This window comes from Balearica regulorum, chromosome 11 (assembly GCF_011004875.1).
Source record: "Balearica regulorum gibbericeps isolate bBalReg1 chromosome 11, bBalReg1.pri, whole genome shotgun sequence".
Lineage (NCBI taxonomy): Eukaryota > Metazoa > Chordata > Aves > Gruiformes > Gruidae > Balearica > Balearica regulorum.
Window position 1 is genome coordinate 10,852,232 of NC_046194.1, and position 16,024 is coordinate 10,868,255.

Sequence of the window (16,024 nt, forward strand, 5' to 3'; positions counted from 1 at the left end):
TGGGTTTCTGTCCTGCCTTGACCTCAGAAGTGCCCATAGGTTGCTGTGGAGGAGTTGTGTCATCGCAGGTGCTTTGGAAGGTGATGTTTTTGGCAGCTATATGTTGGGCTCTGGGTTGGTGCAGGAGGCAGCCCCAGTATTGGGAAAACCAGCATCTGTGCAAAGGGCAGGGAAGTCTGGCACGAAGCAGATGAGTGTGTCGGTGCTTATCAGGGAGAGTGGCGGTGAGCACTGGCTTGCCATGTGTGCTGCACCAGCAGGACCTGGGCTTGCTCCTGTGAAATTAATTCATTAGCACAGTGCAAACCTGCTCCCTCCCCAGCAGTGGAAGCCTGTCGGTGCCCAGGTATCCTGCAGCTAACCCTGCTGCCGCGGCAGCATCACACCAATCCTTGGCATCCCCGAGCCGGTACCTGTGTGTTCACAGCTAGCATCTGCCACAGAGCAACTGCTTTCATATCTGTAAATGCACAGCTTTGTCCATGGTTTAACACCCTTTAAAAAAAAAAAAAAAGAATCAAAGCAGATGGAGCCAGAGTACAAGCAGCCCAGTGTGTCCACCCTGTTTTGATGCGTCTATTGGGCATCTCACCACTTGGCCTCTGCCCCTGAGAGCTTTTAAAAAGATGTAAAGACTGAATTTCACTTATCTCCAGAGCCATTTCCTTTTGAGTGTTACTATTATACCTCAGATGGTATGAAGCAAAGGATATTAAAAGGCAGATTGACTTTTCAGTCTGATCCAATCTGGGAAAGTTGTAGAAATAAAGGAGTTAAGTTACTACTTTGCTTCTCATGTGACACTTTTGCCCAGTGTCACAAATAGTTACCCTGTCTTGCGCATGCCTTAGTGTGTGACACATGCAGCACACCAGCCTCCCATGGAGACCAGCTCTGTGTGTTAGGCTTGGTATTTGTCAGGTCTGGAGGCTCCTGTTTGAGTCCTGTTGCTTGTTAAGATGGAAATGGGTTTATATGTGGGCACAATCCAGTTGCCATTGGGCTGGGACATCTGCAGCACATTTATTTTGTCTGGAGGATGTATGTAATTCCTGACCTCTGTGGGCTGGCCCTTGTGCCAGCTCTGTGGAGGATGTGAAGCTGTTGCAGAGCTTCGGGATTTCAGCTCTGGAGAGAATATTTTGAACTTTCAGTTCAGAGTCTCCCCACTTGGCTCACATGTGCCAGCACTGAGAGCAGTCCTTGGGGAAATGCCACAGGGCCAGGCTTGGCCCTTGAAAGCAAGCTAACAAACCTCCTCCATTTGCATTTAATTGCAGTTTTTCTTTTGGTTGGAAGTTTTGGAAAATCATCATGTTTTGCAATTCCTATCTTTGCTCCAGCAGATAATAGAAATAGAAATGGAGGTGAAGGGTGATACTTATAGATGTTTGGGGCTTGGCTGCTCCCCAAGTGACTGTGGCTGACCCCTGGGCTGCCAGGGCCAGTCACTTACCAGAAATACAGCCCAAAGAGCAGCAGTCCCTCTCAGATGACTGTCCAGAGGTGATACCTAAAGCTGTTTCTGAAAGGCCACATCCTGCCCCTGAGGTGTGTCCAAGTGCTGCCGATGGTCTTGCTGCTCGCTGCACATGCTGCAGTGGAATTGCTCCAGTGCAGGTGAGGCTGCAGGCTGTTGGGGAGGAAACGTCCATCCTGCCCTGCACGCAGACCTGCAGCCTCCTCCTGGCTTTAGCCATGGAGACAGCTGCCGCCAGATGGGCTGTGGGCTCTCCCAGAGCCTCTGCAGGGACCCAGCCCCTTGCTGGGGGCTGCACAGGGCAGGTTGCTGCTCCCTGCATTAGGACCTGTACTGTGGCTGCCACCGGGACTGTCGTGAGTGCTGGTGCCTCAACACAGGTGGATGTGAGGCTCTGCTTCTGTCAGCCCCCATGAGACCAGAGAGCTCTTGAATCCTGACCTCCAAACCTCCTCCCCCTTCACCACTATTTCCTTTGACTCCTGTTGCTGCCCAGATTTTTCCAACAGCTGTCCTCTGCCTCACTGGCTTTGTGCCTAGATCAACCTCTCTGCATCTGTGCAGTGACCCCCCCACTCACTCCCCAAGGTCCTCCCTGAGTCCCACCTTTCCTGCAACCTCCAGCCCCTAAGCCCAAGGATCTGTGCAGCCCCCTGTGCCTCTGCCTGATAGAGGGAATTTGGGACACCTTGGCTTTTGTGGTCCTGCTGCCATGGGGTGAGCACTGTAGGGCTTGGACATCTTCTCTTTCTATTTGTAAACCCCCCAAGTGCAAACAGGGCTTGGTAAATAATAATAGTGTGATGAAGCAGTTTAGATGGAAGAGATCTGACGGCCCCCATTGAATGTGACCTGAATGCGCAGCCCTGTTCCCTATCCTCTCTGCGTGCAGCAACCCCCTGCTCCTTAGGCCATAAATTACTTACCATTCACTATAGAATTGAGGGCATGGTTAATTCACCAGCACCTTCCTGCTGCCCAGCAAAAAATGATGACATTCTCTCTCCTCCCCTGGCTAGCAGACGGCTCAGTACATGTGTCTGCCTGACAGAGGGAGGCAGAGGCATTTTCCAGCCCTCTGCTTATTTTTGAGTCTTAGGTCTTGGCTAACTCTGCAGTAGAAGAGGCAAGGTACAAATGTTGGAATATTTGCAAGTGGAAGTCAGAGCTAATGTCCAAACACCTTTGTAGTAGCTGGAATAGCTGGCCACAGGAGGCAAGTGGGGATTTCCTGGTCTGAGTTCCTCCTGATCGTGTGTGACTGTTTTAAGCAGCCACTCACATTCGACATCTCCTGGGTCCCATCTGGAGCCTGAGTGGGAAATTGTGCTCCTAGCAGTATTTGGAGATGTAAAAATCACTATTGTGGAATGGCTGCGGAGGATGCTCAGTGTGCAGTGAGCAGGCTAGACAAAATATGTCCTTAGGGCTCACCACAGTGTGAGCGAGGCAATGTGATGTGTGATTTGTGGGCTATTAGTAATTCAACAAAGAGACCACGGTGGGGCTCAATGGAGGACTCAGGCTGGACCTGCAAAAGCGTCTATAACATTATCATGCAGAGCACTTCTCCCTGGGAGGGATCTAAAGCATCATTTGTGGAGTTGAATTCATGTCATAAATCATGGGGCACGTGACAGGCTACATTCACTTAGGCTGCCTCTTCTGTATCCTTCCTGGAAACTCATCTAATAAGAGCTGGTCTCTGGCACATGAAGGTTCAAATATCCATCGTTTCTTAATTGCTGGCAGTAGAAGTGCTTTTTTGCCTTGAAATGTGGAATCCCTTCCTAGAATTGCACTGGGGACTAATAAAAGCCAGTGCCAGGTTTAGTATATGCTATCTCACAAATTATCTGGATTAAATACAAGTACTGTGTACTGCCAGAGAGGGGATATTCCCAGCTTAACGTTGCTTCTGGGCCATGGAGATCCCAAGACATTGGACCTGAAAATTGTGATTCTCTTATGTGTGTGGGAGGAGTTTGGCAGGAGTGCTTGAAAGTGGTCATATTTGCCTGAGCTGGAGAATTAATTGCCGTAAAAACTATGGTTTTGCAACTAGTAGTTATGGCTGCAGAAAAGATCAGAAAGCATCTGAATAAATGAGCCGTATGAGAGCAGAACCTTTCAGGGCAAGATTTAAACCACATTCCTGTTGACCCCTAAACTCTCCCACCTATGAAATGAGCAGACTGAAAAGTCCAGAAATATGATCAACTGAAACAGGAGGCAGTGGTGATGGCCATGATGGATTATGTGAGGAGGTTGGTCTTTGTCGTGGGTGTGTAAACTCAGAGGAGGGCAATGAGGAGGTAGCCTGCTCCTGCAAAAATATCAGACTCACAGAGGCCATTGGGCTGTGCAATTCAACCACCCACGTTACTGAGCAGACAGTGGTTCCTGTTACTTGCTGCACTAGCCCACACCTTGACTTGCTTGCTCCTGACCCTGACTCTGATGTTTATGATGCCCTAAGGCAGAGAGTTCATGACCCCATGTAGCTCATGCCTCTTAGTGTTTCCCCATCTTGCTCTGGCTATTGTTCGCCACATGAGCCATGGAATGATGATGTGAATCCCAACTCAACCCTGACCTTCCAGATTTTGCACTACTTGCTTTTGCGTGTTGAGCCTTGTAATTACTCTTAAATTTTTCACTTTTTGCCACTTCTCCCTCACGCTCCCGCTCAGAGACAAACGCCTTCCCCAGCTCCCTTGCCCCAGCAGCCGCGCCGGCAGGGGTTGCTCCGGCGGGAAAGGGCTGCGCTGCGGCTCCGCGGGGCACCGTGCCTTCAGGAGGGTTGGGGCGCTGGACAGCTCCGGTGCGGCGGGACTCAGCGGGCGGTGTTCGGGGGCCCCGTCCGCCGCCCCCGTCCCTCCGGCCGCCGGCGCTCCAGCTTCCCCCGTGCCCATCTGCCAAGAGACCCTCCCTCCCTTTAGGGCCTCGTCCCTGCCTTCTCCTGTCTACGCTTGCCCTCTGCGCATGTGTCCCTCCTACGATGTGCAACGAGCTAATGGGCTGAGGGCAGCCCAGGAGGAGTGGGACCCAGAAAGAGGTTTACCAGGAGCCCTGCAAGAGAGGGGAGATGCATGTGGTGCTGTGGGGGATGAGCCAAGCATGCTGAGCAGAGGGTTTACCCCAAGGATAACAAGAATGAGGGACAAAACGCTGCCACCTCTCCCAGGGCATGGTGGTCCCATGCTTAGGGGGGGCAGCAGCAGCTGCTGGTATGTGCATGAAGGCCTCAGGGCTGGTCTGCTGGCAATAGATCCCTCCCTCAGAAGGACTTCTTTCCCTACTCCTCCTATTTCCTAATCCCTCAGTAACATGGTTTTCAAGTAAATTTTGGTGCTGGTGGGATTCTGGCCTGAGGCTGGGAGAGTTTCCAGTCTTCCCTGTCTCTTTCCCAGCAGCTGAAGCCATGGGGTGTTTGGGACACACCAGGCCTGAGGAGAGGACCAATGCCCAGAGCCATGCTGTGGCCCTGCTCTTGTCCCAGGGCTATTGGGTGCCCAGAGGAGGGACAAGAGCAGAGCCCTTCCTGAATTGCTCTCTTCTGCCTGGCCTGGAGGGTCAGTGGTGGTATGGCCAGGGGAGAGGCAGTGCACCATGAAGGACTTGGTTCATTGCTCAGCTCAGTGACATCCCACTTTTGTCTCCTCACAGGCCAACCCTGCTCCTATTATCGTGAACACAGACTCGCTGGAACAAGGGCTCTCTGTAAGTCTCCTGGGTTTGTTTCGCTTCCTTTGAACAAGTGGTGTGTTTTCCCTGCTTGGCAGTGCAGGAAAGGCTCCTCCAAGGAGGAGCCTAGTGAGGTGGCAGAGGAGCTTGGTACCTGCACCATGTCTCCATAGCACATCCCATTCCCAGACTTTGCTTGGGTGACGCTGAGCAGAGCCAAGGCTCGCAGCAAGCAATGGTGGAGGCTCCAGCACAGGGAGGGTACAAGGCAGGAGGCACTTGGAGGGGCACACTGTGAGGTAAGCAGGCATCAGAGGAGCAGGGGCAGCTGGGCTAGCTGCTTTCAGGGTTACCCACACAGCCATTTCCTCAGCCTGCCATGCAGGGTGGCTGTGAGACTCTGCTGAGGCTTCCCTTACCTTCCTGCACTGCCTTATCCCTCTTCAGCAGCCCTGACCCCTCAGGAGGGAGGCAGGGCTCTCTGGGTGCTTGCTGGAGTCACACCCACTGGTCTTCAGGGCAGCAGGACCCATCAGTTACTGCTCCTCTCCCAGTGAAGGCTGCCAGCAGTGACTTGGTGACTGTTTGCAGCCACAGTGCATTTGGCACTCTTGGCCTAGTATAAAGATAATCTTCCTTGGTTTGTTGCAGAGAGGGTTTGCACGCTTCTGCATTCCTTCCCAGAACATTTGTTAATCCTTCCTGCTGGGGGGATGGAGGGAGCAGGGTGGCCAGTATGGATTTTTGCAGCACTCGCTCCGTGCTCGTGGGGTGCTCCCTTTTTTTCCCCAAAGGAAGCTCAGTTGATAACTTGCAAGGGCTAGATCCTTTGCACCTGATTGTCTTCTGATGCAGCAAATTTCAGCTGTCTTCCACATTAATGAAGCAGCATCAGGACTCAGAGCTGGGGTTGATTTGTCTTTGCAGTCATGGTGGAAGGCTGCAGGTGACTTCTGGTGGTTGAACCTTCCTTGTAAAGAACTGCACATCTCAGCCTACAGACTGTGATGGGGTTAGTGTGCATCAGAGTTGTGCTGGGCTGGTTGGGCAGGGCTAAAAAAAGGAAAGGAAGCCCAGATGAGACCTCTGCAACCCTAGTTTTTTGGTTTAATTATGCCTTGGGTGCTGAACCAAACCCACTCGGCATTGGGGAGGAAGGTGTTGGTGCCTCCCTCAGCATGGTGGTCCTGTGTGCAGCAGCCTTGTATGAACGTGAGAGAAGAGAGTTGCTATCCCTAAAGGTTTTCTTCTCCAAACGCATGGCATGGCAGGATGTTTATGGGGTTGGAGGCTTCTTGCAGTGTGCTGGGCACCCCAGCTGCAGGGCAGTGCAGCCTGCTCTCTGTGCTCACCTGGCTGGTGCCATTCTACAGGGAACTGGAAAAAGGGTGATGTCTCCTGGAGGGGAAAGACACACTGCAAGTTTGAACTGGGGCAAGTGAGTGGTGTGCTGCAGGCAGGGCAGGGAGGTATTTATGGATGGAAAGATTGCTTTCGTGTCTGTTTTGTACCCTCTTTCCCTTGGAGGAACATTGCCTGCTCGCTATGGCAGCCACCAGTGCCACATACTTTGCCAGGCTCCAGCTGTGCCTGTCCCTCCTTGCTGTCTGTGTGCCCAAGGGCAGCGAGAGGTGAGCCCGAGGGCCAAAGACAGACTCTGTCACACCAGGCAGGCTCCCAAGCCCTGCAGAAGCCAGTAGCAGGGATCCCGCCCATGGCACTAGCTGCTGCCTCCTCCCACCACAGTGCACTCCATTTTCCTGCCCTCCTGGCTGCCTCCCCCAACTCCATCTCATTAAATTTATATCCCTCCTGCCCCCTCTCCCTCCACCTTGTTAGCTCCATGTCCCTGTCCACCCCTTTGCCCTGTGCCTTGGCTGCAGCTCCTTCTTGCTGTTCTGGATGAGCTCCCTTCCTGCAGCCCCTGGTTGGCCAGGTTTTGGGTGCTGCTCTGCACCCCTGGCAGGCACCATCATCACCCTGGGGATGGCAGTCACCTACTCCATCCATCCATCCATCCATCTGTCTTGCAGTGGTCAAAAGGAAGGGGCAGGTTGTGGCTGTTGTCTGCTGGGCAGAGCAGGGTCTACCAGCTCCATGCCCAGCCATGTGCCTCCTGCGGGGTGCCTGGAGGAGCCCGTGCCCAGGGCAGGGGAGACGCTTCACTTTGATTCCTCCCAGCCTCCAGCCTGGAAACCCTCATGCCTTCTACTTCATGTCATAGCAGCACAGAAATGAGCCCTGCTCCATCCTTGCCTTCTCCAGGATGCAGGGCTCCTCAGGCTCCAGGGAAGCCACCCCAAAACCTCCCGTTCAGCAGTTTCCCAGATCAGCAAAGGAGCCACACCAGGGGCTTGCTGCAGAAGAGCACACTAAAATGGCAAATCTGAAAGCATGGAGGTTTTTTTTTACAAACCCAAAAGCTGAAACCTGTTGGTACAGTATGTATTTGGAAGGGTTAACGTCACATATTCCAGTCTTTAATTACTTAACTATTCAATGCTTTCCTTAATGATAAACAGATGGATGTAGTCTAGTTCCTTCCTGTTCTAGCTCCATTGATTGCATTGGACTAGCTGCTGGGCTGAATCTGGCCCCGCCTGTTTATCAAGAAGTCTGCTCCACATTTCAATCTCTCTATCCACCCACCTCCATCTCCAAGAGCACCAGCAGCACTGTAAGGTATGAGCTGCAGCACCGGGTCCCACTCACCACTGGGGCCAGGGCTCAGCTCTGCTGCCTGCAACTTGTGCATAGCCCAGCACCCAAATAAATCCCTATAAAATTCCTGATATATTAAAAGCATCCCTTGAAGCAAAAGAACAGGTGCTGGGGGGGGATCACCTGTGCCAGCTCCAGGTTGCTCAGTTTCACCCCTTGGTGTATTTTGCCCAGCAGGTCCATAGCGGGGAGATGGAGCATTGGAAGCACAGTTTCCATGGCGGACAAGGTCTCTGCAATTCAGAGCTCCCTCTGAAGCTGAAAAAACTTCTTGCTGCCCCGGGTGAATGGGAACTGCTGCCAGGCAGTCCTAAAGTGAGCAGGGAAGGTCACTCCAAAGTCTTTGAGGAGTTGAAGATTTCATAGCCTGGGTCCTTGAAGCCCTCCTGCCCCGCTGCCCAGCAGTGAGGTGCCACCACCTCCTCAGTCTCTAAAAGCCAGGTCTGAGGGAGCCTGCTTCCCAGGCCTGATCTCATCTAGTGAGTGCCACAGAAGCTCCGGGCTCTGCCACGAGTGAGCGCAGAGGCAACCTCCTTGTGCAGCACTGACTCTGCTGCCGGGGTCCCCAGCTGCAGGCATTGCAGGGTGGGGGGGCAGCAGAGATGTCCACCATGATCCAGTGCCTTTGAGCAGGGCAAAACTTGTTTGTAAGCCTGAAAAAAACAGAAAAAAAAAAATCAAAACTAAACTGCCAACCTCACACTTTGGTCCCAAGCACTGGTGGTGTGACATCTCACTGCTAGTTCCCACAGACATGGCTGCGGAGCCCTCCCAGCTGTGTGCTGGGGCTGTCAGGCTTCAAACCCCTTCCCTCTGCCCAAGCTCAGCAGGCTCATCCACATGGATCTCAGCAAAAGGCTGACCAGAAATATGACATTTATTTACTCTGTGCACAAGGCCAACACCGTGGGCAACACACGCAAGGGGGTTGAGGCCAGAGGTTAGCTGGTAGTGAGTCAGTAGGTCTTGGTGCTGTGGGAGGACGCATGAATGCAGGGAGGTGAAGGGAGGGAGCTCTTGACCTATTTTCTCTGGGCCCCCTGCCATGTGCAGGCAGGGAGAGCTCTCCTTTGCCAGCACTGCCAGTGCCCATGTCAGCGAGGAGGTGCCATCACACCTGCTGCCCTGGCACAGGGCTGCTCTCCTTTCCTCTCGCTGGGGCAGGTGCAAGGCATCATTAGATGCCCTCCACCCCTGGGTCCGGCAGGGACCTCTGAGGGCTGACCCTGCAGCCTTTAGACTCTCTTCATTATGTTGATAATGGTGCTCCACCACCAGGTCTCAGTGCCTGTCCTCACCACATCCTAACTACAAGATATGGGCTAGATCCTGCTCAGAAAGTGGCTGCGGGTAGTGATATCCTTCCTGCAGGTTATTTCCTCTTGCAGCCTGGTGGGCTATTTGGGTTGGATTTGAGGAACCCCATCTTAGTCTTCTAAATTTGGCCTCCTTTTTTTATTTAAAAAAAAATTCCTGACTCTCTAGCAAATTGCAAAGCGTGTTCCACGTGCACTGGTGCAGTGTTGGCCGGCAGAGCCTGCAGACAGCTTGCCGTAGCTCTGGAAGGTGTGTGCTCTTCTGTTTATCAAATGAGTGTTAACTCTGCAGCCTTCTGTTGACGATTTAAATGTCATCATAGCTAACTATTTCCCTGCTGCTCAAAACACGAAAGGGAAGTGAAGGCCAGCAAAGCGGGCCTCTTCCTGAGCACTCTGGTGGGCTTGCTGCATGGGAAGGGCTTGGAAAAAAATGCCCTTACTCTTGTCCATGAGAAATCAAATGATGCTTAGGATCAGGATGCATGGGGAACAGCTAATTATCTCCTGGCACCCCAGTTAGCTCTGCAGGCATTACATGGGGAGATGGCAGCAGGGTGGGGTGTGCTCTCCCTGGCCAGGGGCAATGGAGCTGAGCATCTCCTAACTGAGCCTGTAGCACTGAGATGGCCCCAAACAGGAGCTGGGGAGGAGTGCAGGGCACCGGTGAAAGAGAGTACCCTGTAGCAGAGCCAGGTCACGGCGGCTCCAGTGGGTGCTGCAGGGAGGTTTTGCTGTCAGTGAGTGAGTGGTGTTCAATATTCCAACTCTGGAACGTTTGCTTTGTTGGCTCGTTCCCTTGGTTACATGGTATATATTAAGTTCTCCATTTGGCCTCCTTATGCAATTAGCTGGCGTTCTGTTGCATGGATTTTGGAAACATAAGCAGAGCTAAAACTTCACGGTCAGGCCTGGCTGTCCCTGGCATGCCTGGCCAGAGCAGGCTGCTCCTAACACACGCCACGCCGGGCGAGCGCCAACATCATTTACTTTCAGGGAGTGATGCAAAACACTGCTCAGCATTGGCAGCCCCAAGATTTGGGAAGCAGGGCTGCCCCAAACTCACCTGCCTGGTAGCAGGGTGCCTGATGGGGCTGCATACCAGGGTGTCTCTGTACCTGAGGTGCTTGCCAGCAGTGGCCACTCACTTGGTGGGACTCACGCGCTGCTGGCTCTCCACAGCTCACAGATTGTCAAAGATTTCTGCACATCCTCATCCTGTAGGTATGTATGTGCTGTTCCTCTGCAGCCGTGGGTGTGCATATGGCTGGCTGTGTGGCAACTGCGTTGAATGCCAAAGCGAAGAGGACAATGTGTGTAGTAGCGAAGGGTGCCAGGAATCCAAGTTGCTGGAAAGCCAAGGAGAGGCAAACTGAACCCCACACCACTGGGCTACCAGCTGCGGAGACGAGATGAGCCTGGAGGCTGCAGTGAGGGAGGCTGTGAGGGCGGCATGGGCCAGTGAGCTGGCTCCACTCGGGATTAGTCAGTACAGTAGAATGCAAGGAGGGAAACAACCCATGGCAGAGGGGGAGCCTGTGGCGAGGAAAGCAATGCCCCCATGCCCACAGGAGCACGGTCCAGGGCAGTGTTGGGGCAGGAGGTGGCACTTAGCCACATGTCTCTCTCTCTCTGAGGCTGTCAGGGATCCTGCTGTGGGTTAACGCCACTACTCCCAGTGCTTTTCTGCAGAGGGGTCCTGTTTGAGAGCTGACCAAAGCCTTTCCCAATGTGCTGGGAAGATCAGAGCATCCTAATATTGGAGCATCTGGATTCTGACCCTAAACCATGCCCTGAAATCTTCCAGTGGCTGAGAGAGCACATCCGAGGAGGGACAACCCTTTCAGTCCATGTTCCCTGGAACCCCCATAGTGTTTCTCCGCTCCAGATTCTCCACAACCTCATCCTTCCTGAAGCATGGTACCCACAACACCGTGTGGGATTGCTTTGGCCTCAGCAGGGCTGAACCAGGCAGGGAATGAGGGTGTGTGTGTCGCAGAGGTCACAACCCCATCCCAAATCCTGGCATGCAGAACTGCTTTTTCACCTTGGCACCTGATTATTCACACCTAGAAAACCTTCCATTTCCTCTTCCTACCTATAAATAGGGCCTCTTAGCCGCCTCGTTGAATTTCCTTCCATGGTGTCAGATGATGGCTTTAGCATAAATGATCATTGCTGTCCCCTCCATCTCATGACACTGTGGGGTTTTGGAGGGTGGCTGGGCTGTGCCTCCGCAGGGGCAGATAGCAGAGAGCTGAACAAGCAGGACACAACTGTTGTGCTGGTGCCACATGAGGGGACCTGTGTCCAAATGAAGCCATGGCAGCTCTGGTTTGGGATACAGAGGGCATACAGGAAGTGGCTCCATATGATTTACAAGCCATCAATTAATGGTGGATGTAAATTCCACATGAGGAACCCTGCACATTGTCCAGGGGTCCCAGACAGAGGCAGGGCTGCATGATGGGAGAGGCGTTTGCCTGCTGAGCCCTGGGTCCTGCCACCTCTGCTGTGCCATGCAGATCTGCCTGCGTCCCATCCTTTGTTCCCCAGAGTGACTCAGATTCTGAGGTTGAGTCCAGTCCCCTCCAAAACTGTTGCTGGTGAGTGTAACAGCTCTGGATGTTCCAACAGCCAATTGCTTTGCAAACCTTGCTAAATTTTAGACCTTGGCAGCTGTTTATGGCCTGATCCTGATGACCTGGAGTGAAATTGCTGCCTTATTTTCCTGTGCATTGTTGCTTATGGGCAAAATGGAAGGTTTTGACCTGTATGTTTACCTTTCTTATTTTAGAACCTACAGTTGCACCCCTTTTCTTTCAAGCCATTACGTTTCCCAGAGCTCTGCTTTGATGCTCTGTGTGTGGGAGATTTTTAAGCATGGGGATCAATATGGTGTACAGCATTGAGACAGGCTACACCATTTTTTTTATATAAGGGCATCACAATATTTTCCCCTCTTACTGTGCCCTACACTCGCACCTTGTTTCCTTTGCACCTAACTAATTCAGTAGAATGAATTATTCTGAGTTTCCTGTTAACACAGTCATGCTACTCAAAGATTTAAAAGATATAAGCTCCTAAAGGTGTTTATTATGTTATTATGTACAAACATTTTTTTCCTTTGAATGGACTGACCCCCTTTCTTTTTTTCTCCTGCAGCAGTGAATTCCTGAGGTTAATTACATGCTGCGTAACAAAGGCTTTATTTCTTTTTGTGTCTTCAGTGGTGTTCCTTTTCATGGCTGGAGAAATGAGCCCGTAGAATAAAGCTTTGTGCTGAAGTGCATTAAAGTCAGTTGGCTTTGGCTCATGCCCAGAAAGAAAAGCAGTGCATGGTTTAATTCCAGGGTAGGCTCAAGCAATTGTGTTTAAGGTTTTTTCAGTGATGATGGCGCAGCTTTTAGGTTGGATTCTCAATATTCAGCTATCAGGAGGGAAAAGCAAATCTCTCCAGGACTGGCACAGAGCCATAATGTGCTGTCTCCCTCTCCCCAGGTGAATGGCAGTGATGGGATGTTCAAATACGAGGAGATCGTCTTGGAAAGGGTAAGTACTCTTTACTCACCTCCCAGCAGCCTTTGCTACCTCTTCCCACTCGCCCTCCCACTGGTGCAGCCGGCACCCCCCATATCCCCACACCAGCTGATGGGGAGAGGTTAGCCTCGCTGCTCCCTGCTCCCTCCAGAGGCTTTTGGGCATGTCAGACTTGCCTTCCCCTCATGGCCTCCACAATGCAGGGAGAGGTGGGCTTGCTGCTCCCCGCCCCACAGACCCCTCCAGAAGGGAGGAGAGCTTCTCCCTTGCCTCCCTTGTTCACACCCTCGCCCCCACAAACCCACCAGCGCAGAGCCGGTAGGGAGGCTCTTTGTCACTGCCTTTGCCAGAAAATGGAGGTGCAGGGAGCTGTGCTTGTGCAAGCATGTGGGCAGGTGCACCCCACAGCTGGGCACGGGGAAATGATGCTGCCCTGCCACCGAACTCCCCATTGCTCCGGGGTACACAGCCCAGGGATGCTAAGCAGCAAGGACAAGTTTCCTAGTAAACCAGACTGCAACAGGGGGAGTTTCTGCTCAAGCCTTTTCTTGTCTGTTGGCAACACAGAGCTGATGGCATGCACCACCGGCTGTAGCAAGAATTAGCTCCTCCCACAGATGGGGCTTATCCAGGGGCAAGCCAGCATGGCACAGGGCAGGGAGAGCGTGGTGGGTTGACCCCGTCTGGAGGCCAGGTGGCCACCAGAGCCACTCTATCACTCCCCCTCCTTAACTAGATGGGAGAAAAGGTATAATGAAATGCTTGTGGGTTGAGATAAGGACAGGGAGAGATCACTCACTAATTATCGTCACGGGCAAAACAGACTGAACTTAGAGAAAAATTCATCTAATTTATTATCAAGCAAAACAGAGTAGAGCAATGAGAAATAAACCCAAATCTTAAAACACCTCCCCCCACCCCTCCCTTCTTCCTGGGCTTAACTTCACTCCCAGTTTCTACCTCCTCCCCCCTCAGCAGCACAGGGGGACAGGGAATGGGGGTTACGGTCAGTTCATCACACGTTGTTTCTGCCGCTCCTTGCTCCTCATGGGGAGGACTCCTCACATTCTTCCCCTGCTCCAGTGTGGGGTCCCTCTCACAGGAGACAGTCCTCCATGAACTTCTCCAACATGAATCCTTCCCACAGGCTACAGTCCTTCACAAACTTCTCCAGCGTGGGTCTCTCCCATGGGGTGCAGACCTTCAGGAACAGACTGCACCAGTGTGGGTCCCTTCCACGAGGGTCACAAGTCCTGTCAGCAAACCTGCTCTGGCGTGGGCTCCTCTCTCCTGGGTCCACAGGTCCTGCCAGGAGCTTGCTCCAGCACGGGCTTCCCACAGGGTCACAGCCTCCTTCAGGTGCCTCCACCTGCTCCGGCGTGGGGTCCTCCATGGGCTGCAGGTGGAATCACTACACCCCCTCATCCTTCCTCCATGGGCTGCAGGGGGACAGCCTGCTTCACCACAGTCTTCACCACGGGCTGCAGGGGGATCTCTGCTCCAGCGCCTGCAGCACCTCCTCCCCCTCCTTCTGCACTGACCTTGGTGTCTGCAGAGTTTCTCGCATCTTTTCACTCCTCTCTCTGGCTGCAAAAGCTCTCACTATGTTGTTTTTTTCCCTTCTTAAATATGTTATCACAGAGGCGCTACCACTGTTGCTGATGGGCTCAGCCTTGGCCAGCGGCGGGTCTGTCTTGGAGCCGGCTGGCATTGGCTCTATCAGACACAGGGGAAGCTTCTAGCAGCTTCTCGCAGAAGCCACCCCTGTAGCCTCCCCAAAACCTTGCCACACAAACCCAATACACAGAGTTTTCCCCTGGTATCCAGGGAGCAGCAGGGATGGAGAGGGAGTAGTAAAAGCTGGCCCAAGGTTTGCTCCAAGAAGCAGGCACAGCCCTGCTGATAGAGGATGACCAGAGCAGGAGGCTGCCCGCAGCACTCCATGGCACACCTTGCCTCCTCCTTGCTGCCACGCCAGTTGGCTCGGCCTCACTGCGTGGCCGGTGTTGCAGGGGAAGATGCATCACTCATTATTCTGTTCCTCTCTGCCTTTAGTCATCTCCCTCTTCCCCTTGGCTCTGCATCATAGAGGTGGGTGGACGGAAGGTTATCTGGGGCTGCCGCCTCACCCACTGCTTCCCTGACGTGCCTGACAAAACCAGCCTAGGGGATGCTTCCTTTTTGAGCTGAGCGCTTCTCGCTGCAGGCCCAATTTAGAGGCAAAAGCCTTGTTTTCAGGGATTCTTTAGAGCATCCTCTGTCCTCAGCCCACAGCAGGAGCAGGGTGAGTATTGGCAGGGTTGCATGGAGAGGCAGCAGTCATTGCTGCCCCCATTTCACAGGGCCTGGCAGCGATTCCATCTCCAGCAGTGAGAAACCATGAGGGAATTTCAGTCTTTAGCAGCCAGGGCCAGCATGGACCATACCCAGGTCCTTCCCTTTCACCTGGTCCCCAGTGGGATCCAACAGCCCCATCTTACTGCAGGAGAATCACCCTGGTGCCTGTGGGTGAGGCTGTCCCCATGCTGGGGTGTTTGGCTCCCAGAGATGACCTCAGTGTACCCCAAAATTGCTGGTCTGTCATTGTTATTAATCTTTGTCCTTGTTGTAAAGACAAGGGCAAATGCAGCAGTGTTTCAGGGGCAATAACTGAGGAACTGCTGTCTGTAGAGGGATGTGGCTTTATGTTTACCCACCATACATGTGTCTGCAGCAGGAATTGCCCCAGTGTCTATGTCAACCCCATGCCAGCTAAGAAATCCCTTGAGCTCCATTTCAGGGTTTATCAAAATAAAAATAAACACCTCCTGGATCATTTCCATGTTTTGTAGCTAGCATTGGAGCACACCCTTCCATAGACAGGCGCAACAAATGGCTGGAGACTGTTTTGCACAGTCTTGCTTGCCTTGCTGGGGCCAGGCTGGGTCTCCAGTGACTGTAAGCAGCTTTTCTGAGCTGGGCACAGGGCAGCCAGAATCTGTCTTAGAGAAAGGAGAACAGCCTCAGACCTTTCACCGTTGAGTGCCTCCTTGTCACATGCTGGCCAAATCCCAGCCGGCAGGAGAGCGTTGCATAGTGAAAGCCATTGGTGGCTCCCGGAGATGCCACGTGCTGTGTCATGAGTGGCATGAAGTCAGAGCAGAGACCTCTGCGTTGCTGCAAGAGCTGATGCTGAGCCCAAATTGCTGTGGGAAAAGTATGAGCCCCAGCCAGCTGCTAGTGCTAGATGATCCCAGGGACCCTGAGCTCCAGTGTGGCCCTCCTGGCCACAGGTTCCCCA

The 16,024-nt window shown here is 52.9% G+C and overlaps 1 protein-coding gene across 10 annotated transcripts in view; it reads left to right on the forward strand.

Moving 5' to 3' along the window:
- Positions 1–16,024, forward strand: part of DLG3 (discs large MAGUK scaffold protein 3) — a 79,131-nt gene that overhangs the window by 34,205 nt on the left and 28,902 nt on the right. For 8 of the 10 annotated variants that reach the window (XM_075763259.1, XM_075763260.1, XM_075763261.1 and 5 more), the window contains 2 exons: positions 5,150–5,203; positions 12,706–12,756. In XM_075763259.1, the coding sequence (XP_075619374.1) occupies positions 5,150–5,203; positions 12,706–12,756 (105 nt within the window). The remainder of the gene's footprint in view (positions 1–5,149; positions 5,204–12,705; positions 12,757–16,024) is intronic. The other 2 variants (XM_075763264.1, XM_075763267.1) reach the window with 1 other exon arrangement.